Here is a 27835-nt window from a genome sequence, read left to right on the forward strand (position 1 = left end):
ACTCTAGCATTTGTGTTAAGGCCCACTCCCAAGTAAAGATGTGATTAATGACATAATTCACATGTAATGCATAAGGTTGGCATGAAAATCAATACATCTAAAAATAGTTTTCTCAAATAAAATAAATTTTAAATTTATTTCGCTTATATTTGCCTCAGATTCACCGTTACCGTGTTTGATGTAGCATTGTTTGGCAGTCACTTAATTTAAATTCACTTATCTTTTACTTGTTCGACGTTAAAATATCTTTGTACCAAATACACTGTGAAAAACTACCAACACTGCTCAGTCCATGGAGTGATAAGGTGGCTAAACCTGTTGTTACATCTAGTGAAGAAAAAATAAACTTTTCTTATAAATAGTTGGCATATTTATGATTCTTGTAAGGTGCAGCTTTCTAAATTATTCTAAAAAATGTTTACAATAAACCATCGATTTAGCCGCTTATAATGTGCATAAAACCTGCAGTAACAATGGAATAAAATATGGACTGCTTCTGGAACAACAGCATGTCTCTTTTGTTTCACGTGTTTTGCTTCGCGGACATAGGCTACAGAAAGGCATTCATTAAAAATTCTATTTTTTTTTGCACTTTTAAACGTCTTATAACATTAATTACTACAGTTAAGTATATCGATGTTACCAGCCTAATAAATGTTTCCCGCGCGAAAGCTGAGTGAATGTCTCTAGCGAGGAGAGACTGTCTGTCGCAGCAGAGGTTGAGGAGGGTCCACCCCTCGCGCCGTGGCACGAAGAGGAGTAATTGAAATGAAGGGGTTAACAACCCCTCCTCAACCCCTTCATCCCCCCCCCCCCCCGCCTCGTGGAGGAAGTGCGTCACATCGCACTTCATCAAGCCACTTTAGATGACGGAGGGGTGCTGGAAGGAAGAGGGGTGGGGGGTGTACCCCCTTCCCTCTTCCCCTACCCCCCCTCCGGGAGCACACCACCGCCATGAAAATTCCCAGCACGATATTTTCCACCTCTCCGGCCCCATTTGACGCCCGAGTCGTCGACCTTTACTCCCCCCCCCCCCCCCACCCCCCCGAGCCACGCGGCGGAAGTGATGGCTCGTAACCGTCGGGGGTGTTCTCGTACCTGGCGCCACTCCACGCAAGTTAAATGCCTGCTTCAAGCCGGCCAACCGCTTCCAGGAGGAAACTTCTCTCCAGGCACGAACTGCAAAATATGTTGCGACGTCTCACCGCGTGATTTCTTTGAAGTGGAACTTCTGTACAGCCGGGTGCGGTATCACGTCATCCGAGTTGAACTCAGAGTTCAGAGGTCGATGGATAGTGCAAGGATAGTTAGTGGGACGCTGGACTTCAGAGGGGAGGGGCATGCACTCTAGGACACTTGCATGCATGCACACCTGCATATTTTCTCACTTGTATGCTGTCTATATAAATAAAAAATGTAAATATTCGTTCGTTAAAAATCTTAAATCTCCGTAAAAATTTTCACTTATTGCTTTGAAATTTTACACAACGTTGAATTTGAATACGCGCGTGTTTTTATATACCTACGTCGCTCCTGTGACAGGTAAAAAAGATAAATAAAAATATAGATATGTAAAAACCAAGAATTTTAATATTTTTATTGCCATAGAGGGACATATACTATATAGAATAGGTATATAGAGGAGAAAGACAGAGAAATAGAGGCAGATAAAGAATATAGATGTATACAGATATATATATATATATATATATATATATATATATATATATATATATACATCGAGAGCTGGACAGAGAGATACAGAATTAGAAAGATAGATAGAGAGATGCTTTGTATATATGTACCTACTTCAAACAAAATTTTAAAAAAATGTTTTAGGTATTAAAATGCATGCGGGACATTAGCTAGTAGATGATATACATAAAAGCATACAGACTGTCTCTTCTTTCCTTCCAAATAATTAATGAATGGTAATGCTCGTAGTGCTTATGAAAATTATAAATTTCAAATATGTGTCAGTTAACAGTAGGATATAATAAAAAGAGATTAATTTGCATCAATGTACATGTGCTTTGCACAAGGTATGCATGTAAAATACTAGTTTAATGTACAGGAAACTGTTGAACACAACAAATTTAACATTTGTTTTCTGATAGTGGATTTAAGTAATATGAAATCCATACCTACCAAATATTTTTATTTTAAAAACCATTTAATGAAATGCTTTATCCGTGTCACGTTTCAGTAACTATGGGTATCGTTTCTTTATTTGATTTTATATTTGACTATAATTATTAATACTTATTTGTTTAGTTACTTCATATCAGTTATCTAGTTATAAAATATTTAATTTGTGAGTCGTTCGCGGCTCATTCAATGAATCAAACATTAAAAGATTTTTAAAACTAACAAGGTTAACATAATCATTCTGAATATTAAATATAATGGAAATATTAGTAAACTATAAGATAACAGATTAATTAGCGCAGTTAGTAATATGAAATTTGGTACCTTGACATTGACCTATACCTTTGACCTTCAAAAAAGCCACATTTAGCCAAAATTAGCCAAAAATTACCCAAAAATCGTCAAAAGTTCCATTTTTTAAGAAAAAAAAATCCCACCCAAAATTCTCAAAAAATTCCACAACTCGAAAATTAGGATTTCGAAAAACCTCAAAAGTCATTTTGCCTTAGAAAGAACACAAATTCCTAAAAGAAGCTGAAGCATCCATGTCTACAGCCTCCGATAAGCCTCTGACGTCACCTGAATGATGATGTCACTGTTGAAATTTCCGTTACGGCCACCATTTTGAAAATCTTTATTTATTATGCAATTTTAACGAAAAAAGTTTTAAAATCTATAAAAAAATTCAATTAATAAAATTTTAATACAAATATTTTAAAAAACATACACCTACAACATGGAGCTCAGAGTCCGCGGTTCGAACCCGGTGAGGGCCAAAAAAAAATGGCGACTGATTCTTCCCTCATGGTGGCTGCTGGCAGACTGAACCCCCACCACTTATGTCAAGGTATATATATCGTCAGCTTGTATGACATCATGTCTGCCATCTTGGAAATCTTTATTTATTATCCGATTTTAATGAAATTTTTAAAATTTATAAAACTAATTAATTTTTAATAAATAATCTTTAAAAAACACCGTTGTACATATCGTTACGTCCACCATCTAAATTCTAGAAATTTGGCATGTTTTGTTATGCCCGCCATCTTGGATGACTATGACATCATCGCTAACCTTTATGTTACATCCGCCATACTGGATTCTAGAATGTTACACTTTTTGTTACGGCTACCATCATGAAAAACTGCAATTTTTATGCTATAGATTTGGAAAAAATTTCAAAATTTAAAGTAAAAATTTATTAATAAAATGTTAATAAAATATTATTTTAAAAACACACTTACGCCTTGCATTGCTCGGTTCGAACCTGGTAAGACCAAAAATAAAAGAATCGTTGACAGATCATTCCTCCATGGTAGCCGCAGGCAGACTAACCTCCCACCACCAATACCAAGGTATATATCGTCCGCTGGAGGCCATCATCTTGTTTTCGTCTACTAGAGTGCGCTGAAACCATGTTAGTTTAATTCTTACCCGCTAGAGTGCATTAATCATTTATTATTACTGTGACACCCGCCATCTTGTCATTTGGGCGCTGTCTTGGAAATTCAGCAAAAATTCCATAATTCACCAAAAAAAATCAATTTAAAATTGATTCGATCAGATAATGTCCGTGGTTCGATACTTGATAGATGCAATAATGTTTAATTTTATGTAAAAAAATAATAATTTCAATAAATCATGTTCTTAAAGAGACTTAAAATCCTCTACTACCAGCCTTCAGTAAGCTGTTATGACAGTCATCTTGGAAATTTGTATTTATTGCCCCATAAATTTGGAAAAAATTCTAATATTCATCAAAAAAACTCATTTATTTACATATTGGCTTAAACTTGGTTTGATCCCTGACGATATAAATTTAATTTAATATAACATCAATTTAGCATAATAGTGGCAGGTTCGAGAAATAAAACACCGCAATTTCTTTTATAAACGTAATATTTATTACTTAATTTCTATTATACTGCAGGATCACCTGCGAAGGTTAGCAATCTTACAAACATTTAGGTCTGCATAGGCTTGAAATGACTAATTCTTAGCTTCAATCGGTTTATTCTAGACAGAGACCAGCCAGAACCTTTACACTCATCACAGCGAAACTTCATGCGAGAAGGATTCTTCGTACATTTTCTTCTCTCGTGTCTCCGTACATCATGTGTAAATGCAAAAGTTATATCGCAGTAGCTGCAAAAATACCGCGGTGATGAAGACGAACCTTTCAGACTCGATCCAGATACTGACGTTGCCGCAGTTGTACCATTTCCAGGCAAACTCTTATGAACATCAATGCCACGTTATTATATAGAAACGTTTACTTTCTGCCGCACAGCAGGACCTTTTCATGTCTCCACGTGATGCTTCAAATTAGCATTTCTTGTAAATTGCTTGTGACACTATTTACAGCCAAAATATTTCGATAAAGGTTCTTAGCACGTTCTCTCGTCTGGTGTCGTCGAGCATTGCTGATGTTCGAGAAAATCTTGTCGCAGTAATGACATCGATGTTCGTTAGTTGTTGACGATTTGCCCACCATTGAAGTTTCCATCGAGAGCGAAACAGCGTTCGACGAGGTTTCCTGTACACTCAGCACTACCGGCATTAAATTCTCTTATGCTGGTGGTATCACGACCGTTCAAGTCACCTCCAGTGTTGACGTCAGGGTTCCCGTAGTCGATGGTACAACCTCCATCGAGTTCGCCGTTAAAGACGGTAAATATGCCATCCAGTTCACACAAACAGGTAATTACGTGACTTATGCACCATATGAAACAAATTAGGTGATCCTTACACCGTCGACGTCAGTAACAAACTGAGCGACCTGCTGTCTAGGACTCGTTTATATACATGCACCCGATGGAATCATATGCTAGTCAAATCAAGAACCATGAGTCAAAACAACGATAAAAATAGAAGATCATATGATCGAACAAATTCGATGCGGTGTGATACGTTCTTGTCTCAGTAATTCGATCGCACCAATGTACGTTAGGCTCCAAAAACTCAAATTCGCTCCATCAGGTCTATCTACATTTGGCTCCAATGCTCAATTTTCCCAACAGCTTCAATTGCTCCAAGAGCTCCAAAACTCCATTCTCTCCAACACGCAATGTTCTCGCAATTGACACGCAATGTACGCTCAATACACGCAATGTACACACAGGAAACGGAATGAACGCACAGTACACACACTAAATGGAACTAACACGCAATGTTCATGCAATTGACGCGCAATGCACGCATTGTACACGCAATGTACGCAATGACCACACAACGTTCTCGCAGTTCAAGCGTTTAATGAAAAGAAACCACAATCGGAAGCACATTCAACAAAAAGGAAGCACATCTAACGAAAAGGACACACATTTTCACGAACATTCAACTCAGTAGGATGCGTTCGTTAATTTTACGTTATGATACAATGCCTCCAACAGTCATTTGCTCCAACTGTCTTTGACTTCAACAATCAATGACGTCAAAAGTATTTGACTCCAAATAGTAATAGGCCTAGCGCTATTTGACTACAAGACTAGGAGGCTAAGAAGATACGAGACTACAGGACTACATGTCTACGTGAGTACTTGACTACAAAGCTACAAGTCTACAAGGCTCCAATTGCTGCATCTGTCTTCGGCGGAATTTTCTCTTTGGCTCCAACTGATCCAGCAGCATTTTGTTATAAGATTACAAGGCTACTTGGTTACGTAGCTATAAGTCTACGAGGGCCCAAGGAATCATGACTACGTGACTACGAGCCATGAGGTTACGAGTCTACGCGATTACGAGTCTACAAGGTTACGAGACTGCGAGGCTACAGGACTACGAAGCTTCCAGGACACGAGGCTACGTGGCTAAGAGACTACTTGGCTCTTACTGACTACAATAGCACCATTCAGTGGTGAGAGTTAATTTATCTCATGCAAAATAACCTGTTTAAATTAGTGTCGATTATTGTCAACAGATGACACCACATGCTGCTTACAGGTAAATATTATTTTGTTATTTTATGTGGGATGCAGGATGCTCACTAACATTAGCAAAAGAAGGATGATTTCGCTAAGCACCAAGGAGAAGGAAGTTCGTCTTACTTATTAGTGATTTTCAGATGTCTCAGAGCTTATTATTATATATGACTGAGTGATGGTATTGTCGTTGTAATTCCACCTGATAAAAATATTATAAGTGATAATTTAGTATCAGAAATTCAATAAATTAAATTAAACTCTAAATAAAATGACATAACTCATTAAGTAAATAATCCTTCTTGCATAGAAAGTTTTCTCAGAAACAACCAGAAGCGCCTGGAGAAACCGCAGGAATAATCAGGAGCACACTGAGAAAACCATCAAATATTGACAAGAATAATCGGGAGCGCGCGGAGAAAACCGTCACACATATTTCTTTGATATTAAAAAATCACGGAAAATAATTAAAAAATAATAAAAATATAATAATAAAAAATAAAAACAAGAAAATTAAAAAATTACAAGAATAGCTTCTGTCAGCTTGTGAACTTTTCATTTCTAGAACAAGGATAGAGTTCTAGCACAAGCTAGAATTTTTTGCAATTTTTTTAATTCTGGCTTGTGCTAGAACACTTTCCTTGTTAAACACATCGGCACCAGCGCCAGGCATAGGGGCTCCATTTGTATACAACTCATATAGGCAGACAGATGGTCAGAAAAAATATTTATAAATTGCACATTTGAGAACAATGCGTCATAAAATGAAGTTCACGTAAAATTGGTAAAATTACTTAAATGTATATACAGACGCTATAGCTTTATATATATATATATACAATCTATATATACCCTGCCATCTTTTAAATGTATCTATGCCTGCAATTTTCGAATAATGCGTATATTAGCATGGTATGTTTTCCGAGCTACATCCAACGTTAACGTTTCATCTCGCGGACATACATCTTTCCCGCTATTCTATAGTAATTTTTCCGCTTTTTTTTTTTTTTTTTCACCACTGAAAATGAGAACGGTTAAGTTAAGGCAAATGACACACATCAGAGCGTTCCGCTCGGAATTGGAGCGGAGATAGAAGAGGGCCATCGAGCTCCCCACTCCTCACTCTCGGGCAATCGTGAGTGAAGCAACGCCCCAGTGCTGCTTTTTACGTTACGCCGCCGACACTCTAGTCCTGCTGAACGGCACTCCTCGTGGACCCAGCCCGCAGCAAATACTCGTGCCGTCTCGCAGCCGCGCATGTACTAGAAATTATTATATTCAGAATGTCATTGTATACTTTGTTTAGTTTTATCTTTCAATTGTTATTTAATATTATTTTTGACGTGACAACGTCTAATAAATCTATGAACGCCGGGTGCACGCACGAAAAAGTGTCCCGTTACGCACATTGTCCCGTTACGCTGTGTACCGTTACGCTCATTGTACGCTTGCGCCGCATCTATCTCTCTTCCACTCGATTGGCCTATGAATCTACTATTATATTAAATAGGTTAAGGCTGGCTTTTCAAAAGTATCTTTTAAATTTAGTACTTTAACTAAAATATTTTATTATTATTTTTTCTTTGTTATTTCTCCATTTTTCCATTTTTCCAAAATAAACAGCAATAATCAAAAAGAAACATAAAAGAGAATTTAAAAAATATTAAGAAATTTTAATATAAAGTTGAACCGCCTAACCGACGTGCAAGGGAATATAATATTTTATGGAGCCAATTGAACATTCCAACTAAACAATCACTTTCATTCAAAAAGTTATAGTTAAAATAATCTGTTCCTTAAAGTAATAAACATATTTGAATTAATGAGTGCAAATAAAAGTAAATTTATCAATCAAATTGTAGATTTCATTTCACTCCGTCTTTGTATCCATACAAAATAGTGATAATTCAATAAAAATGATTCGATTTTATTCATAAAAGTATGCAATCATTTCATCAATGTTTTGTTATGACGTTGTCACGTTAAACTATCGTCCGTAAACCGACTTTACAGACAACCAATTCTTTTATCTTAGACGAGGATTTCTAAACTATGAATTTTTTACTTACATGGCAGCCACTGACCCATTTTTTTCTGTGGTAAAAATAAAAGTTTGGATGTGTTATTCCAATAAAATTTGAAATACTTTAAAATCGTGGAAATGTTTTGATTCCTATATATATATATATATATATATATATATATATATATATATATATATATATATATATTACTACAGTGTTGAACCGCTGAGAGACGAAGTTGGGATGTATTCCAAACTAACTCTGGGTCAGTGAATGTAAATCTTACCAAACAAGTAGCTGATAGATGTAGTAATTTTTTGGGAAATTTAGGATTAGTTTGTTTGTAAAACTGGAGTTTTTAAACGGTACTAGGTGTACATATAATTGACAAAGCTAACGTTATTAGTAGTATAGTAAATGAGCTACGGCGGCAGGGGTAGGAGTGATCGGTTCAATGACCAACCACCATGACGTCACGGCGGCCATCTTGGATGAATTTAACCTTGACCTTGAACTTTACGTACACCTTGAACTTTGACCTTCACCTTGGCATTTGACCTTGCCTTTGACGTCAGTCATCATCTTGAAATCCGCCATCTTGAAATCAAACGTCCCACTTCCCGAACATTGCACTTTATGTTACCGCCTCCATCTTGAATTCTAGTGTCATGGCCGCCATCTGGGATATGACATCATAATCACTTTTTTTTTTTAGATTCTGACATCATGTCCGGCACCTTGTTTTCCTCTGCTGGAGGCCGCCATCTTGGATGACTATCTTATTTGTTTTTTTGCTCTACTGAAGGCCGCCATTTTAGATACCGGCATCTTTATTTCTGCTGTTTGTTCCTAGATAGTGCCAGCACCACTCTGTTTCATGCACGTAAGATTGACGTTCTATTACCTGCCAATGTTGGTGTGGGCCTTATCGACATATAAAATTTAGTTTTTGGTACAAAATACATTGGAACCGAGGTTCGACCTGGCCACCAACTGGTCGTGTTGGACTCACCGAGCCACCAAGCGGTGGTCGGCTCTGTCCATCTAACTGGACGAGCCTTCCTGCTGACTTGTCATGACAGGTTCATCGACTGCCATGAACTGTCCTGAAAACACATGAAAAGGACTCGATTTGCCTTCTAACAAGACTTTAGAAATCGAGAAATGCATGTAATTTGTTTGTTTTTGAACTTGTTGAATTTATTGTAATAAAATTGTTATATGTAATTTTATATTCTTTTTTATTTCTCGAACCTGTAACTTGTATGGTAAATTTCAATAAATAATATTTTTACCAGTAATTAATTTTGTGCATCAGACAAGCATCGAAGCTAAGATGGGAATCGCCCGAGTAAATCATTACAATAATGTGTGATTTTTTGATACTAGTTAGAACGTTTTTACGCATTTATGGATTAAATATTACGAATTACCAAGATGGCAGTCAATATGTAAGCATCGGCTTACTGGAGGATTGCAAATAAGGAGTTTCAGCCTCTTTTATGATTTTGAACATGATTTATTTAATACTTTTTTTACTGGGATAAACTCTTTTGCATCAGTCAAGGATCAAACTAAAGAAATGAATTAAATCGAATAAATCATTATAACAATAATTTTTTTGATGATTTTTGGAAATCTCCCGAATTTATAGCTTAATATTGACAGAATTTCAAGATGGCGGCTGTCACGGTAATAAATACTACTGCACTCTAGCAGATTAAAATTAATTCAATATGGTGGCAGCGTACTCTATCAGATGGCGTGTGTAATACGTAACACTAGCGCTTCTTGTATCGATTACTGAATCAAGGTGGCGGCGGCACCCTCTAGCAGGTGATGTGTGTTAACTAGCGCACCTGGTATCGACTATTGAAAACACGATGGCGGCTGGGTCTCAAGCAGGTGATTATATTATTCATTCAAATTAGAAAAAAACACAATATGTGTGATATTTTTTATATTGTCTACCTTATTTAATTCTCGGTCTGGTAACTGTCTCGATTACCGTGCAGTTAAGGGTGTATGTTTTCCAATCCAGAGGTCCGATCTTCCACGGTTCGAATCACCTCGGTTCGAAAGTATTTTGTATAAATAAATTTAATTCAATATCTAAGATTGCCGCCTCCAGCATAACAGAAAAAAAAACCAAGATGATTGTCATGACATCATCCAATATGGTGGCCTCCAGCAGACGAAAACAAGATGCCTGACATGACGTCAGAATCGAACAAAGAAGTTGTGATGTCAGATCTAAGATGGCTGCCATGACATTAAAATTTAAGATGACGGCCATGACATTATAATTCAAGATGGCGGCCATTACGAAATTTCCAATGTTCGGGGATTGGGGCGCCCGATGTCAGGCTGGTTGAATTCGAGATAGCGGCTGTAATGAAAATACAACTTTCGGGAGTGGGATGTTCGATTTCAAGATGGCGTAATTCAAAATGGCTTTTGATGTCAAAGATCAATGTCAAGGTCAAAGGTATAGGTCAAAGTTTAAGGGTCAAGGTCAGAGCTTAAGGGTCAAGGACCAAGGTCAAGTTTAAGGCCAAAGGTAAAGGTAAATTTCATCCAAGTTGGCCGCCATGACGATATGGTCCTCGGTTAATCGTTCCTCACTCCTATTCCTGCAGCCGGAGCCCCTTTACTATACTCGTGTTATTAAAGTAGCTGAACATCCTTTAGGTATTAGCTATGCCAATTAGCAAGAAAATACAAACGAAATAATTTTTATATCTATACATAATTTTATGTACTCTATTGGCTAAATATTTTGACACACGAATATACATGTTTACATTTACATTAAAAAGCTTGTGATTAGTAACTTACTAATCGCATCATGTTGAATATAAAAAAGTAAAGACTCTCAATAACCTAGAAAACGAGATGGGGGTTTACACTATTATATATATTTATATATTATATATATTTTTTAATTTTAACAGTTTGTTGTTTAAAATTCCTTTATTTGATCACAAAAGTAAGTTTATTGATTGTGGTTAGATAACTTTTATTATACATAACGCTTACTAGCTTGTTAGTTTAATAAGCAATTTTTTGTGATTTTAACAAGTAATATAAATCTTCCTGCTACTACATCAGTGGGTTCATATACGTAAATGTCATGGCAACGTTACACTATCGTAGCAAGGTAAAGTTGAATTTTTGAAATGCATATCACACGTTGCATGTTGCATGGGAGTTTTCTGAGAATAATTTGTTATTCAAAACTAAAAGAACAAGTAAGCTTCGCTGGTTGTTGGAAACAAATTCAATACTGAAACTAGAGAGTGTTCTAGTTTTTAATTAAAAAAGTTGGAGCAGTGGATGTTCAATCGACTCAGTATTCGACAAGACTCGTGTTCGAAACCTCGCTCGCGATATTATTTTAAACTCCCCCCGTCCCCACAACCAAAGTCTAACTTACTTAAATAAATGTTTATTAATGATAGGTGAAAATGAAGTAAGTTAGGTATTTTAGGACGTGATTGATACTAATAACAAATAAAATACAAGTTCAGGCTAATTTAAATTCCTTACAAAAAATTTCAAATGTGTCGTCACTTACTTGAATAAAACTCCAATAACGACGTGACATCACCTGCAGAATATTTTCAAAGACAATGAATTTCTAGGATAATTTTAATACTTTAACAAAGATTTTTTCGTATTATTTATGTAACTAGCCTAACATAAACCACCTTTAACTTTAATTATGTTCACCTAAACGTTCGTCCAACTACCATTCAAAGGGGAAAAAGCTAATATTGAAGAGGATATTTTTACAAAACAGACATTACCCAACCTAGGTACAAACATTAAAATAATCCGAGGATGGTCGAACACAAAGATTCTGGCGTCTGACCCTCAATGAATGGTATGTTTCTCTGGAGAGTCACACTGTTAGAAATTGTAGTAAACTTACTGATATTCATTCAAAGAATTCGCCTCAAATTAACGAAGCATTATTTGTAATTTCAGAAAACTGGAACTTCGTTCAAAATATGGCGAATTTCGAATTACGAGTTCTTATTCTCGGTATAAATAGGGTAAATACATTTGTGGAAGAAATATTTGTGTTTTTGCAGCAGTATTAAACAGTTTTTAAATGTTTTGCTGATATATTAATATTAATCTTGTGGGTTCATGTTTCATGTCAGTTAACTTTGTACCAATGAATATACGAAGGTGACGATAAATTTACGAAGATACTTGGATAATTTGTAACCAGCATTCTTCGTAATTTCAAGGTGTAATTTGTTGAAGAGTGCAGCAGCAGCTCCACTCAGCAGGCTGTGCAAGAGCCGCCCACACAGTCGCGCGGGGCTCGCAGCCGTGCGACGGGTCTCGCCGCTGTCAGGCTCACGTCTCCGTCGGACGTCACCGGAGAATTGAGGTGTCGTCATGTCAGCTGCCACGAATCACGTCGAGTGTGAAGTGGAGCGTCTTGGAGGTGCTCAGCGTTTGTTGTCGAAAACCTCCTAAAGGTGGACGCACACTAGTTGTACGTGCAGATCGGATTTTAGAATTCTTTACATTGTATTAGCTGAAACTGCACTCACTTATCCGCATCGTAAGTACCGGATCTCGGCAATGCCGATGGGAATGAGCAGCATCTTGTTGGGAAGCAAGTGGTCTGACCACTCAACCCCTGTGGCTGCAACTGGCTCCTGGGACTTTACACCATTGTTGGACTAAAACACAGATAGTTATTCGCGGGATTCGTGGCCTGTTTAACAGTGAATGTGATAGTGATGTTCATGTATCAATAACAGTTCGTAATTGTCTGTTATAGCATTCCTCGAAGTTGTAATAGGTGTCATTACATTCAGAAAAGTCTCTACGCATATTTTCACAGGGTTTGGTGGGGGGGGGGGGGGGAGAACCTTGCATACGTGCAAATAACTCTCGTTAAATGAATAAGTTCTTAATGCTCTTGAGAATGATACCTTAATTCAAATTTTCTTGATAGCCTTCATAAAAACACATTAAGTCCAGTTGAAATGTCAACTTGGCCATGTGACCACGTTTAAGTAAATCGCAAGTTTAATTGATAACTATTTTTTTACTTAAGAAACCTGAGTGCAGATTACATTCAAATAGTGTTTTACTTTTCGGCAGTATAATTATTGTAATAGGCTGCTCCAGTATGATAAATCAATGTTTTTTTATATTTTGTCCAGGCCATTCAAAGGCAAGTAATTTTATTACAAAAATGTAGGGAACTAACGTAAAAAAGAACCTTATCAGAAACACACCCACACATTAGATGGGACACTAGCCCAGGTCTTAAAAGGAGGATGGACTGCGATAACATTCTTACAGACAGAGTTTTCCAGGAATAATGTGATTCGGTTGGAATTCTTGTGTCTCATAACGTATTTCAAACACTCGTGGAGCAAACTGCAATATTATGGTGTTTATATATATATATATATATATATATATATATACATATATATAAAATATATGTAAAATCTGTGAGAACGTATGCAGGACTAATAGAAAACGTAAGACCGTCAATGGCCATAGGACCGAGAATGCTTCATGTTTACTATTAGAGACGTCATGTACAATAAGACACACAGTATTCCTGTTGTTTGTAATATAATAACAAAAAGTACACAAATAACAATACGTTTCGTGTGTTTGTGTACCATTCACAAAATCGCTAAGTTGGCATCTCACTTAACGGGGATTCAAGGTATCTCATTGTAGGGGAACATTATACTAAAGATAAACATCCAACATTCATGGAAATTTCTGCTTCATTCTTATGTTCTGCATAAGTATCCTCAGGTTTGTTTATTTATGGGCGTATGTCCCGTTCCAGGTCATGATTTTAGATTTATATTAATCACTGATCAACTTTTAGACATTTTCAATCGTTTAACTTTCACGAAATGAAAAATATATATAGTTGCATACTTTTAGCATAATTAGCTGCCAAAGTTACATTTTTAACCTTTTTGGGTTGTACAAATAAGTAGAATTTAATTTATTGCAGAACTGAAACTTTTTAGGATTAACTGCAATGCCACTGGCTACTTCAAGAAATGGTTTGCATTTCTATCACAAAAACTCATTTCATGTTTCTTGGCTGTCAAGATCATAAAAATTTTGAGAATTTTGAAATTTCAGGTACAATTAATTAATATTTTCTGAAAGAAATGCAAACCATTTCTTGAAGTAGCCAGTGGCATTGCAGTTAATACTAAAAAGTTTCAGTTCTGCAATAAATTAAATTCTCCTTATTTGTACAACCCAAAAAGGTTAAAAATGTAACTTTGGCAGCTAATTATGCAAAAAGTATGCAACAATATATTTTTCATTTCGTGAAAGTTAAACGATTGAAAATGTCTAAAAGTTGATCAGTGATTAATATAAATCTAAAATCATGACCTGGAACGGGACATACGCCCTTAAGACACGTCCTTGTGGTGACATATAATTTTCTTTTATTCTAAATGAACTTTCCTTTTGAAATACAGATGAAGGAATTGATAAAGATGTACCCAACAGCAAGGTGACACATCGTTGAAAGAAATCATCGTGTTTAGTACCACTATGGTACTTATAGTGGTGGCCACATATTTCAAGTGGAAATTTTGGCAGGGTCATTGTACAAATTAATAAGTAATTTCCGCAAAGTTATGTAAAAAATAATGCGTGGAAATAGTTTAAACAGTTGCCTTTGTTTCCCAAATGTTCAGATTTGTGATCTAGTATTTTGAGCAACTTTTTCAATTTTTTTCTTTTCGGAGCAATTCTATGTCTCTAGAAAGCGCCCTTAGAAACGTAATTATTTTATTACACTAATTTTAAGTTAATCAATGTTTAAAAATTTAGGTGCCTGAATTTAGCACAAATACCGGTAAAATTAATATGTTGATATTAATTAGTCAGTCGCCATTATATATCAATTATTTGTAAAAAAAAAAAAAACACACACACACACAGCACACATACAAATTATTCTAGTGAAAATTATAAACATTGTGTAATTTAAACACTGTACGCATAGGGTTCGTCGAAGGGTCGGAGGAAAAAAATAAAGAATTCAAAAGATCCATGCGTAATATAAGAGGTTTTAATTCAATATCGTGACGCCGAGCTGAGACTGTCGACGCCATGCGCCTACGAAGATCGAGGAGTCGTCGTCCTTGGAAGAGTCCACGCGGTATCGTATAAGCCGCGGTTGTGTCGAAGATTCCACGATATCGTGAACTCTGACGTACAAGTGTCAGTGGCGTAGCTAAGGTGACTGGCGCCCCTGGCCAGACTTGAAAATGGCGCCCTATCTTGGATTAAAACAGAGGGGGGGAGGGGGGTTCAGTAACCGCGAAACCGTCGCGGCAGCGCCCCCTCCTTCCCCCTTACCCTGCTCCCGCGCTCCTGGCGGGGGCCATCCCTGCTCTCGGCGAGGTGTCGGCGGGCGGCGGCGGCAGGCGGCTAGCGCGGGGGGCGGAAGAAGCGGGCGGCGGCGCGCACGGCGGCGGCCACCAGCTGGGCGCTGCACGGGCCGTCGTCCCAGAAGTCGCCGCCGCAGCCCAGCAGCTCGAAGCAGCGCGGCCTCACGCCAGGCCGGCCCGGCGAGCAGCAGGCCAGGATGGCCCACACGCAGGGCGAGGGGGGCGCGGCGGGGGGCTGCTCCTCCGGCGCCGCCGCTGCGCCTGCGACACACGCGCTCCTTGCAGCCGTCCGCGCTGCAACCGTGCTCTAGCTAACTATACTCAGGCGAATACAACAACACTTTAATGTAAGGGAAATATATACTGAAAATTCTATTTATTTTGATACTGAGCAGATTAAAATTATTTCATTTAAATGTATGATAAAACAATTTGGTTGTTTGTAAAATCGGTTTACGGACGATAGTTTAACGTGACAACGTCATAACAAAACATTGATGAAATGATTGCATACTTTTATGAATAAAATTGAATCATTTTTATTGAATTATCACTATTTTTTATGGATACAAAGAAGGAGTGAAATGAAATATACTATTTAATTGATAAATTTACTTTTATTTGCACTCATTAATTCAAATATGTTTATTACTTTAGCAAAGAGATTATTTTAACTATAATTTTTATGCATGTTTGCTATTGAACTTCTTCCAATCTGTGTTATTCTGTTAAGGATAGGACGATGATAGGAAAAGTAGAGAAGAATGGGTGTGTTTCAAGTTTGATGTGCCTCGAAAAAGTCAAATCGATGTTTGTTCCAATCGAGTGGAAGAGAGATGGATGCGGTGCAAGCGTACAATGAGAGTAACGGGACACAATGTAACGGGACAATGTGCATAACGGGACATTTTTTTGTGCGTGCAGCCGGCCTTCATCGATTTATTAGACGTTGTCACGTCAAAAATCCCTTTCGGGGGATCCTACAAGCGTAGGTAGATTTGGAAGTACATATTTCTTCTGGAAATATTAAAGGAAACTTCTATAAACTCCTGGAACATTTAAAGAACCTAATGTAGCCTACATATAGCATCCTATAAGTTCGCCAATATTAAAAAAAAAAATTATTTGCTTAGTGTAAACCAAATATAGTACCGTTCATACATTTCAAGTCAGGGATACTGGGAAAGTAACCGGCTAGTACTGCAGTTAAGAACCCATTCTACCATTTGCCTGGAGTGAACCGGGAGAAACTATCTGCTTGAACCAGCATTCGAACCAGGGTCCTCTCGGATGCGAGTCCCAGCTCGTTACCGTGACGTCACCCCGCTCGGTGTGTCTACTTTCGTGCATTTATTAAGTTATTTTTTGTTTTTGTTTTTTAGCCTAAAGTTCCTACACTTTAGGCAAAACCCATTTTTTTTAAAATTTTGTAGCCAACAATTGCACGTGTGTTTATTATAAAAATGAATATTCAAGTAGTCCTTCGCAATAAGGTGGAGATGATGCTTATAACCATCCACGTATTCAGTGTGACATGTAGACAGTGTCTGGGAAGCTTTAAATTATAAACCTACAGCAATATAACGAAGTACTGATGTTTGAAACATAATGTAATTTAAAGACCTTAATTTGTCATGATTATAAAGCCTTTAAGTACAATTTATTAAATTTAAGTTTATATTTGTATGATATAGAAAAAAAACCTTTCAAAATAAATTTATTGAATGAAAACAGTTTGTTTTTCTTTCTTCCTGTTATAAAGCGAATAGCACCTGCATATTTTCAGAGAAGTATAATAACTAGTGCTGCCATCTTTTGAAAAATCCTTGAGTTTATTGACATCTCTCGAGGGGAAGCACGCCACCAACAATATTGAGCTGCCTTCGGAACTCAGACGTTTGGGCAATTTAAAAGTATTTCGCCCTGTTCGAAGCAAGCGCTCCTGAATCAATGGGGCGGGCACCAAAAAGAGGAAAACGAACCACGGATCGTGCACAAGTCGAGAACAAAATGAGTTTAAAGGTTTCCAAGTCATTGAAACTACGACCAGACCCAGTTTTCTCTTAAGAAAGTTCGCCTTGTCTACATCAGTATGAAGTAGTTGGCAAACTCACCTCAGAAGTGGCTGAGAAAACACACCAAGTATTCAAAAATAAAAGAATGAAGAAAATAACGAAATCACAAACTATTTCTTGATGGCTTTAACGGTGTTTTTGTATTGGTAAATTCATTATTTTTTAATTTGTAATTTAGTGTTTCACTTGGGATGCATTCAACGTATACTTCTGTGGATCTCATAGCATCACTCCAATGTAACTAGAACTTAATTATTAGCATATAGGTTAAACAGTTTCTCGCGTTATTTATATAACACATATCATGCCTCAACATTAGTTATACTAATCTTATTAATATGCTTTCAACATTAATAGTTTACATCAAATGTCCGTACACAATTATTTAAGAAAACTAAAAAAATGTCAAACACAAATCAAAATATTTATTAAGCCTATAAAATATAATTTATAAAATAAAACATATATCTATTAATTTTAATCTAAAATTAAATTTGGTAGATTTCATTCGAAACAAAATTCAAATCTGTTGTCACTTTTTGTCACAAAGTTATCTATTGATTCCAACAAATTTTGCTTTTAAGAATTTTTTTTCTAAAACATATATCATTAGCACACATCATGTGCAGCTTAAAATATACCATAGAAAAGGCAGAAATTTTAATATGATGCAGAATAAAACATAAGTGTAAAAGAAGTAAAATAAATTAAAGGTTTTTATAACAAAGTAATAGTCTTTGAAAAATTATTGCGATGGTGAATAATCGTTTTAAAACAATTTTATATACATACACCGTTGCTGGTTTACACTTAATGTCGTAGAAAATTGTTAGAAGAGTAAGCAAACTTCCTCAATTCACTCAGGCTATCTATACAGTTCATATGTATTGTTCCCAAGTGGAAAGGAAACAGATGTGTTGTCTTATGAAGTCTGCTGTGTTCATCTGTGCTGTCGTCGTTGTGTTGTCCTGAATGTTTTTATTAGTTTCATTTCTGGGCTTGTTTGTGCTGGTTGTCGTTGTGTCCCGCAGATTTTCTGTGTAGTATCATGGTTCGATTTATCTGTTTGACGCTGTATTGTCAGCTGTATTGTTGGTTGTTTTTTGTCCCAATTGGCTCGTCGATGACAGCACACTGTGTTCATCCGTACTGTAATTATTGATGTTCAACATCTTGGCTCTCGCTGTACGGCATTTGGTGGGAGTAATTTATTGAATGCAAGGGAAGTTAAGGAAAGGAAATGTGTGATAACCACGGTTGTGTCATCAAAATTCGCAAAAGGAAACGTTAAAGTATTAACGGTTTCATGAAATTTAATAAAATTGGCAGTATTTTAATATATGTCCTCATCGAATATCAGGTTCAAAGCCGGGTTTTGGTGTTTTTTTCAAGTCTTTTTCGCTTTAAACGGTATCGTTCCATTATAGCTATATATACTAATATTTTAGTCTGTTAGTCAAAGTATTTGATAGTAATTTTTGTTGCTCCGGCAGTGAATTCTAGTGGCGTGTGTGGAAACGTAAGTGTGATATGCGTCCAGAAATGAATTTGAAAACACAATTTGCGCATATTTATCACGCTCGGAATTATTTAAAATAATTCTACTTTGAATTTCGTGTTGAATCCTGAGTTTCGTATTAAAAGTGAATTTGCAACATGAGAACACATGAATTTGTTCGTTACCAAGGTTAGATATTACACATCACTGGAAAAAAACCTCTCTCACATTTTTTTTTTTTACAAAATATTATTATGTCTGACTAAAACCCTTCCATGGAAATTTCTGAGCTGTCCGGACACATTACATCGGACACCAGCTAATATGAGCTTGTTCTCCGTGTGTTTGTAAACTTATTTTTTTGGTCCATTATTGAAGATTTCCTATGATATCCAGTGTGAACCAGCAACCGCGTATGTCCAGGAAGTTGTTTTACATATTAAGGTAATGTGAAGTAAAGCGCAATCGACCAAGTTCTCCTCGGGAGTTTCAAACGAGACCAGATCGAGCTCTTTATACCGTCGACATCGGGGCAGGAAGACAGGGTGAAAGATGACGAGACACTGATGTAAGGGAGCGTTCAAGTATTACGTAACGCAATTTTTTGATATTTTTGACCCCCCCCCCTCCCCCCATGTAACGCGCCGTAACATTTTTCTGTACCCCCCCCCCCTTCCCCTAGTAAAAGTTACGTAACCCCAAGTGACCATTTTTACCTAAAAGTCACAATTATGTGGCGTAACGTACCGGAATAAGTCACTAAAATACCTTTGTTATTGTTTTAATCGCGTTAATGTTATTTATTAACATTTGAAATGTCTTGTTTTTAAAAGCAAGAGCTTTCTAATGTTTTTTTGTCCTAATAAATGTTTACTACTCAATCATACATTAAGCAATCATACATTTAATTACGTCGCTTTCCTGACGTGGCTCTGTCCTTACTTTTCGCTTTATCCGCCATTGTTCTTCTCATGCATTCTCCTATTTTAGCGTTTTACTAATAAAGCTATTAAAATCAAATAACAAATTTTATTTCTAATAATTATTTTTACCTTTGGCAATGCAATTACAAACATTAAACTAACTGAAATAAAATATATTTGTCAAAATATAATACTATTTAAGAATACGATCGAACAAAAACGAAAAACATTTAAAATAAAATTAGCCATAATTAAAATAAGTAGATTGTAAAAAAAAAAAAAAACAATTAAATTGGAGTTTTACTGCTCCTCTGTCCATGGGTTTGCCAGCCACTCAGATTCTTTCATTACTGGCATCCGGAGAGCAGACGAAGAGGGTTCCGGAATTAACCCGCTTGCATCAACTTCGTCTTCGTCGAGCCAATCGGCATCCTCAGACGATGTTTCACAGCGACGCACAATGCAGAGAAGCTCATTTGCCCTTCTTGCAGCAAGTCGCTGTGTCCGTACTCGACTTTCACGAAGGTATTGGGCAGTCTTGCCATTCATGTAACGATTGTGCATTTTCACACTCTTGTGGGATGTAAAATAAATCCCACAGGTTGAACATACTCGGTTCTTTAGGTCGGATTGTACTGATGGGAAAAATAAATCGTAAGGCATCTGCTTAAACCTTTCTAGAGGAGGCGACAGATCAACAGACAACCTCACAAGAAGTGGCGAAAACTTGCATGATCCTTTGTCTATCTGACTAGGTACCACGAGCTTGTTTGCGGTTTGAAGGATTGGGCAGGGTGGTGGCAGGAAAGTTTCTGGAAAGACAGATTTTAATGCACTCCTCAAGCGGGAACAGCAGGATTTTTCCGCGCATTTAATAACTTGCAAGAAATATTGCGATTCACGGACGTGAGCGCTATACCACGCCATATTAGGTTCTGCTGGATCCTGCAAGCTATCTTCAGGGTTTCTATATTCCGCCGAAACATCGTAGTTGTCAATTTTCATACAGTCGGTCGAGTGCTTGGAGCACATAAACTAAAAGGGTTGCCATCTTGGAAGAACAAAATACGAACAATTCAATCGGGAATCCCCCGTAAAAAATAAACTAAAAGGGTTGCCAATTTGGGAGATTTTAATTCACTAGTTTTTTTATTAACCTTTCAGACCAATCGTCTTTCGTACCACAACATTACTGTTGTGATGAGAGAAAATGTCACACATAGAAAACAGTGTAATTTGAATATCAATACCTATATAATTTCTAATACGGCGATTGGAGTCTACGTTGACAACCGAAGTATAACGAAGCCATCCGAATAGTGGTATTTTTTGTTTTAACTACTTTACTGGAGTGACGAGAAAAACTATCACAGCTGTTGATATATATATATATATATATATATATATATATATATATATATATATATATATATATATATATATATATATATATATATAGGCTTTACGTTTGGAGTTAAAAAAAAACATTATTCATTAATCCTGTAAAGCAAGCAGAAGCAATTTTGTGAAGGTAAAAAAAAATTAAGTTATCATTACATTTGAAATTTTGAGAAAAAAAGTTTTTAAAAATGCGTGAAAGAATCTGTCTCTACGCGACCGTTCTGAAGGGTAAAAAAAAAAAAAAAGTGACGTAACGCGTAGGTCCCTCCCTCCCCTGTAACGCAACGTAACATTTTACAAGACCCCCCCCCCCTCCCCCCAAATTCGTTACGTAATACTTGAACGCTCCCTAACATGAACGGACTCACGGCAACGTCCCTCTTGCAAAACAGTCTGATTCACACCCTCTCCCCTTACACCCGGGAATAGGATCCAAGACACCCCAACTTACCAATAGCTCAAACAAAATTTCTAATTATGTTCGTGTGTTTATGTAGATGTTGGTAGCTTGTCGTTGGTACATCTCCCGGCGTCAGATTCAGACAACTCACATTGAAAAGAGACTAACACGGGTCTCATCACGCCGAAAGCCGGCCTGCATCCAATAACGTGATGGAGCTCGGGGTGTGAATCAGGAGTTGAAGTTTGTTCGTTTGATCGGGTTTCACGTTGCACGGCCACGTATAGGGACTTAATAAGCTCGGACCAGCACTCAATGTTCATTTTTTTTCTTATTTTCGTCATTACTAGTTTAGTTTACATATGGGAAGACGGGTACAGAATACTAGGGTGAGGAGAGAGAGCAGGTCTATGACCGACCGCCATCTAGGATTTTTAGAGGGAAATTTCCACGTAATTCCTGGAAAACGACTAGAAAATCCTCAAAAGGACAAAAAAATGCCCTATTTTGAAGAGGGAAAAATTTGTTTTTATGGTAAAATTTCCCATTTTAATCAACAAAAATGTCGCAAAGTCCTAAAATGCTTATGAAAACTCATTAAAAAAAAATTTTAAAACTCAAGCAGCAAGCCTTGTTCATGACCTTTGACCCTCATGTGACTGGAACATGACACCTCGAGTGTAATATGACACCACATTTCCATTTTTCCTTAAAAACTCTGAGAATTTTTTATTAAAAATTATTATAAATTGTATCAAATAATTTTAGTAAAAAAGCTCTCGTGTAAAACCAAGGATTCTACAGTGTTGTCATCTATGATTAATAATGTGAACAAAATGCATCAATCACGTGAAGCACGATGCTGTTGAAAACGTATTCAGCCTGCATGTCAGACATCACGATCAAACGATCATTAAACGCGACCTTGAACCTCCCTTCACACCGAGGGCGTGTATATTTTGAGGAGGGGGAGAAGAAGGCGGTCCGAAACAAAAAATATATATTAAAGTAATAAGTACACCCGCCCCTCGAAGTAACGCTGTTCGATTTACGCGTTTTTGAAGTAACGACACAAATCAATAATGACATTATTTAAAGTAGGGTGTTCATTTATTCGAAGTAGTGCTTTTTTCTTTTGCATGAAATTTTATTTCCGTTCGCTCAGAATGGCAAAGGCACTTGTGTAGCATTAAATACACTGCAACGAATTAATAATGTGATGAATTAACAAACAATATTTTGCCCTTTTCTTAATAGTTATTCGTTTTCTTCATTGTGTAATTATTTCCGACGACCCGGAGTGTTTAGCCAACGTTTATATTACGCCATTCCACGTGTCAGCAGCAGCTCTGGAGAGAAAAGGCAGAAGCTTTCAGGGCTAGTTTACCTTGCGCTTACTAGGATGCGCTAGTTGCATCATGGCAAACATGCATTTAGTAACCAGAGTCGGGAATTACGTTAACAGGTTAAAGATTTCTTCACTTGTTTGTCAAGTTATTTTATCTGTAGCTCTGTATATTGAGCTAGTGAGCTTTTTGAATAGCTGTGTATCTGCGATCATCTGCATTTTGCTGTTATGGAATGTTTAATTTGTTAAGTCAACTGCGTTCATAATGAAGAGACAAGCCTTTGGTGTCGCAAATACCAGTATCGTTGATCCAGATCCAGTTATGGTGGAATTTCTCCTTCAGCGAGGTTTTGATTTATAACTCATACCTAACATTTTTGCCAGCTCATATTAAATTTTCGAAGGAATTTAATCAGAATTTTCAGTTATCTAACAAAAAGCATAAAAGAACCACGAACATCTGCCAAAACAAAAAAAAATCAAGCGTAACAACGTGGACACTTTCGAATAGTTTTATATGTGTGTACAACAAACGTTATAATTTCTATACAATTTAATAAAATAGCTTTATAACCATTAAATATTTAAGGATGCAAAGAACGATATTGAGATTATTGGGGATATAAATTCTTTTCGCTTGAATACAAAGTATTTCTTTAAATTATACTGGCTGGTGCATTGTTTCGAGGTTGGTAATAGCACAGGGACTGACTTCAGATCAGATGCTTCGTGGTCCCTGTCTAGTGTCGGGAAGCCTTCTTTTCACAGACGAGAGAGCCAAACTCTCGATCGTGCATCTTCGTTTTTTTTTTTCATTGTAAATGTGTTGATAAAAGAATGCTAATGGTCAATTAGGTTAGGTTAGCTACATTATAAATACTTTAAGACATTGTGGATGGTTGATTTGGTTAGGATAGCTACTTTAAAGATACGGGGGAAAAAAGCGAGCATGAACTTCGGGGAACTTCGGGTTTTAGCTCTCTCGTCTGTGAAAAGAAGGCTTCACGTCTAGTGTCACCCCCTGGCTGTGGCGGAACTCTGCGCTGTCGCCGGGCTGTGCGAGTCTTCGACCAAACTTCCACCTGCCACGTCTTCCACGCGTCGACGGAAGCTTGGCGCGTCTGTCTCCGCGTGTGTGGTGGTTTCAATAAAGTGTACCTCTACCTCGACATACTTGTCTCGACGTGTCCATTCATAAAACACCACTCGAATTTCCGCATTGTGTTTTTTTTTAATTTTATGACAGAGTAGGTGTATGCAAATCATTTTTATGTTTACATATATAGTAACATGTTGTTAACTAGAAATTAAATTTGTTATGATATTATATTAATTTAAATAAAAACTACTGTAAATCACTTTTAAAATATCTCCACCTTCGTCTTGACATTATTTTTTTTTCTCGGCCTTGTGATATGAATAGATCGGCCGAGGTACTGAGATAGCGGCCGCGAAATGTTGAACTCGACATGTCCGATCGCAATATTTACGTAATGGGTTCGAGACGCAGCGATGTACCCAACACGTCGGCACGTCGAGCACTCTGGCGGTCGACCGTATCAACCCCCCCCCCCTCCACTCCCCGAGGGGTGGCACGAGCGACGATATCACCCCTCCTGCCTCAACCCCCTCGCCGGCCCCGATCACCCCCTGGCTGCATGTGGCGTATTGCTTCCACCCCAGATGACCGCGGCTCACTGGTGGTCATGAACCCACCCACTACATCCCACGTGCAGCTACAGCCGACTTCATAGCCCGAGCACCCCTGTCAGTATCACACGGCGAGTAGCGCTAGTTTAAACTTGATCGAGCGAAGCAGTGTCAGCTCACAGCGGCGCACACGTTGCACCGAGGAGGCCTTTTTTTTTCAGGCCCGAAACACCAAGTCACAGTTCAACCGAAATTGATTTAGGCATGGCTGTCACCAGTGGAAGACATTAAGATACGTGGTCTCTATTGCAGCATTTATCGAAGTCATGAAATCCAAAAATTAATGTGATCCTACTGCCTTTTAACACCTTACGTTTAATTTTTGTGGCATTTTCTTAAATCAAACTCTACACCTAGCATTGTGTTCATTTTCAAACTGTAACTCGTGGGGGAGAGGGGACAATAAAAATTTCTTGAAAAATTTAATTGATTTTACGTTAAAAACTGGAAAAAATAATTTTTTTTTAACCCGAAAATATCTGGGTGTGAAGTTTTTTTATTTTCGGTCTCGGCCAATCAGGTTGTGCGTTAGTCCATGTGGCAAGTGTCTGTAGGGATATCCTACATCCTGCGATGTTCACGACTCTATGAGTTTAGCCGGCCCGAGACCGTTGACGTCTCGGCCCCGAAGCGAAAAAGACCTAGCAGTGACGTGTTTTCCAGACCAATTTCGTACCGATTTTCAATTTCGCAGTTCCCCCTCCCGGGCGGCGGTGTTTTAATCCCCCGGGGTGACGAGGCGAGCGAGGGGCCTAACTACGTTACACTCTCATTAACCTGCGGCAGGCGCCGAGCGTGATCGTCCGGCGGCCGATTGGGTTTGAACCGGGGGTGCGGTCTGCGGCCGCGATCATCGCAGATTGAAAATGTTTTACGTTATTCCGGAAAAATAAATTAAAAACCTCTCCGATATTTTCCCTGCGGGCATTGCAATAAAAAAACGATTACCACACTATTTGAATTTTCCTAAAAAATAATTAGTTTTCACTGTAGAATCCAAGTACCAACATAGTATTAACATTATTTTCTGCGTTAAATTTTGTTTGGAACCTATTCCAGGTAAATTATGGTAGAAAATAAATAAAACGTCGTGTGTCGCTTAAACTTTGACGTTTATAATTTATACTGGCAATTTCTGTTACGTAATAATTACTACGATCTAATTATCATATTAGACTACTCGTGTTTAACTATATATATGACCAGCTGCCCGACCCGTATTCGCACGGCTATACTAATAGAAAAATATTAAGCCACATTTCCCATTTACAGTAATGGTAAATAAAAAAAATTCAGTGAAAATTTATTACAATGCTGTATAATGTACCGGAGAGAAAATTAATAGCACCGATGGTTTCCCGACTCGTGCACGCAACGTACAACTGATGTACCCGTACTTCGCTACGGCAGTCTACAGGCAGATCACTCTTGCGCCGCTCATTATACATGCCCCTCCTTGTGGGTACGCCACTGCCGCGCGATGCCCGTTGCCATGGAGACGCAGAAGGCATGAACAATGCAAAATCCTGTTCTCATGCAGACAAAGTACCCACTGTTGCCTGGTTTTAACCACCCATGGTATCTAATTTTCGGAAAATGTTATCCTGCGTAACATAAGGAACATTACTGTGAAGTTTGAAGTCTGTAAAATATATATACCTGAAAAAAAGGGCAATAAAAAACAAATTAAACACAGAGAGAGGAAAAAAACAATAGTTTAGGTTTGCGATTTAAAGTGATAAAAAGTATTGAAATAATAATTGAACTCTTATGAGGAACGATTGCTTCGTTGTTAATATCACACAGGTGGTTTTACTTCTATGGGAAAATTAAGAATGATAAGGCATCTAGTGCGTGGCAACAATGTTAATAGGCAATAGGAAATAAACTTCTAGAGCCTGCGGCATTGCCAACACACACTTCGTACGTGTACTGCATGTTGTATCTAACCCCCTCCAACGCATTTGATTCTAAATTGGACTTTTAGTAAGGATCCCTAGTGTTATTGATAATATAGCCTATAGCCTTCCTCGATAAATGTACTATCCAACACTGAAAGAATTTTTCATATCGGACCAGTGGTTCCTGAGATTAGCGTGCTCAAACAAACAAACAAACAAACTCTTCAGCTTTATAATATTAAGTATAGATATATACATACAGCATAGAAACTATTTTTTCTAATGCATGCAATAATTATTAGGAAAAAATGGTAAATAGAATGTGAAATAAATATTCCAACGTGAATTAATCTGTTGAGGAATCGAAATACAACCCGTTACCGATGGCTACAACAAAGAGTTGAGAATGTTTTAATTTTTTTTTTTTGCTTACGTGGCGTTGAGCGTTAGGAAGCAACGCAAACTTTTATTTATTGACCATAATGAGATCAATTTTGGCGTTCATTTACATATATTTCACACCCTGTGTATAATGCATAGAACTTATAACACAACATTGCCCCAAACTACAATTTTTTTTTGGACAGCGATTAAAGTGATTTCACTGGATCACCGGGAAGAGCAAGGATGTAGAATCAAACACCATATGCCAGAAAATACTTCTACCTGAAAGGAAGGTTCCATGTACAGTTAACTCCCTATTATCCGCGCATGCTACGAAAAAATACAGAACATATGAAAATCTGTATTTTATTACAAGAGAGCAAATTTGAACTCTACTGACGAGTGTATTGTGTGCAGTATACAGTAAAACGCCACAGACGAGCCCAGTGCGAAGGCGCAGATGACTCACGAAGCGGCTTTGCAACACATCGTCGGACTGCTTCACTATTTAGAGGAACAAGACGACGATGCGCAGTTGGCTGAAAAACTTATGTTGCGGAAATTCAATCAAGAATTAAGAAAATATGTTTCCAAAGCAAGAAACAAAAACAAGTGACTAATTTTTTCAAAAGTTGTAAATTTAAAGAGTTGTGCTTGTTTAGAGTCTAATGAAGTCTCTGAG

At 37.4% G+C, this 27835-nt stretch overlaps 2 protein-coding genes across 2 annotated transcripts in view; one reads left to right on the forward strand and one right to left on the reverse strand.

Moving 5' to 3' along the window:
* LOC134533233 (uncharacterized) overlaps nt 1-27835 on the forward strand; it is a 348667-nt gene that overhangs the window by 73785 nt on the left and 247047 nt on the right. The gene's annotated exons all lie outside the window — the stretch shown is intronic.
* LOC134533232 (uncharacterized) overlaps nt 15170-27835 on the reverse strand; it is an 87553-nt gene continuing 74887 nt past the window's right edge. The window contains exon 4 of the mRNA XM_063370639.1: nt 15170-15774. Coding sequence (XP_063226709.1) covers nt 15554-15774 — 221 coding nt within the window. The 3' untranslated portion in view covers nt 15170-15553. The remainder of the gene's footprint in view (nt 15775-27835) is intronic.

The sequence above is a fragment of the Bacillus rossius genome, chromosome 6 (genome assembly GCF_032445375.1).
Source record: "Bacillus rossius redtenbacheri isolate Brsri chromosome 6, Brsri_v3, whole genome shotgun sequence".
Classification (NCBI taxonomy): Eukaryota; Metazoa; Arthropoda; class Insecta; order Phasmatodea; family Bacillidae; genus Bacillus; species Bacillus rossius.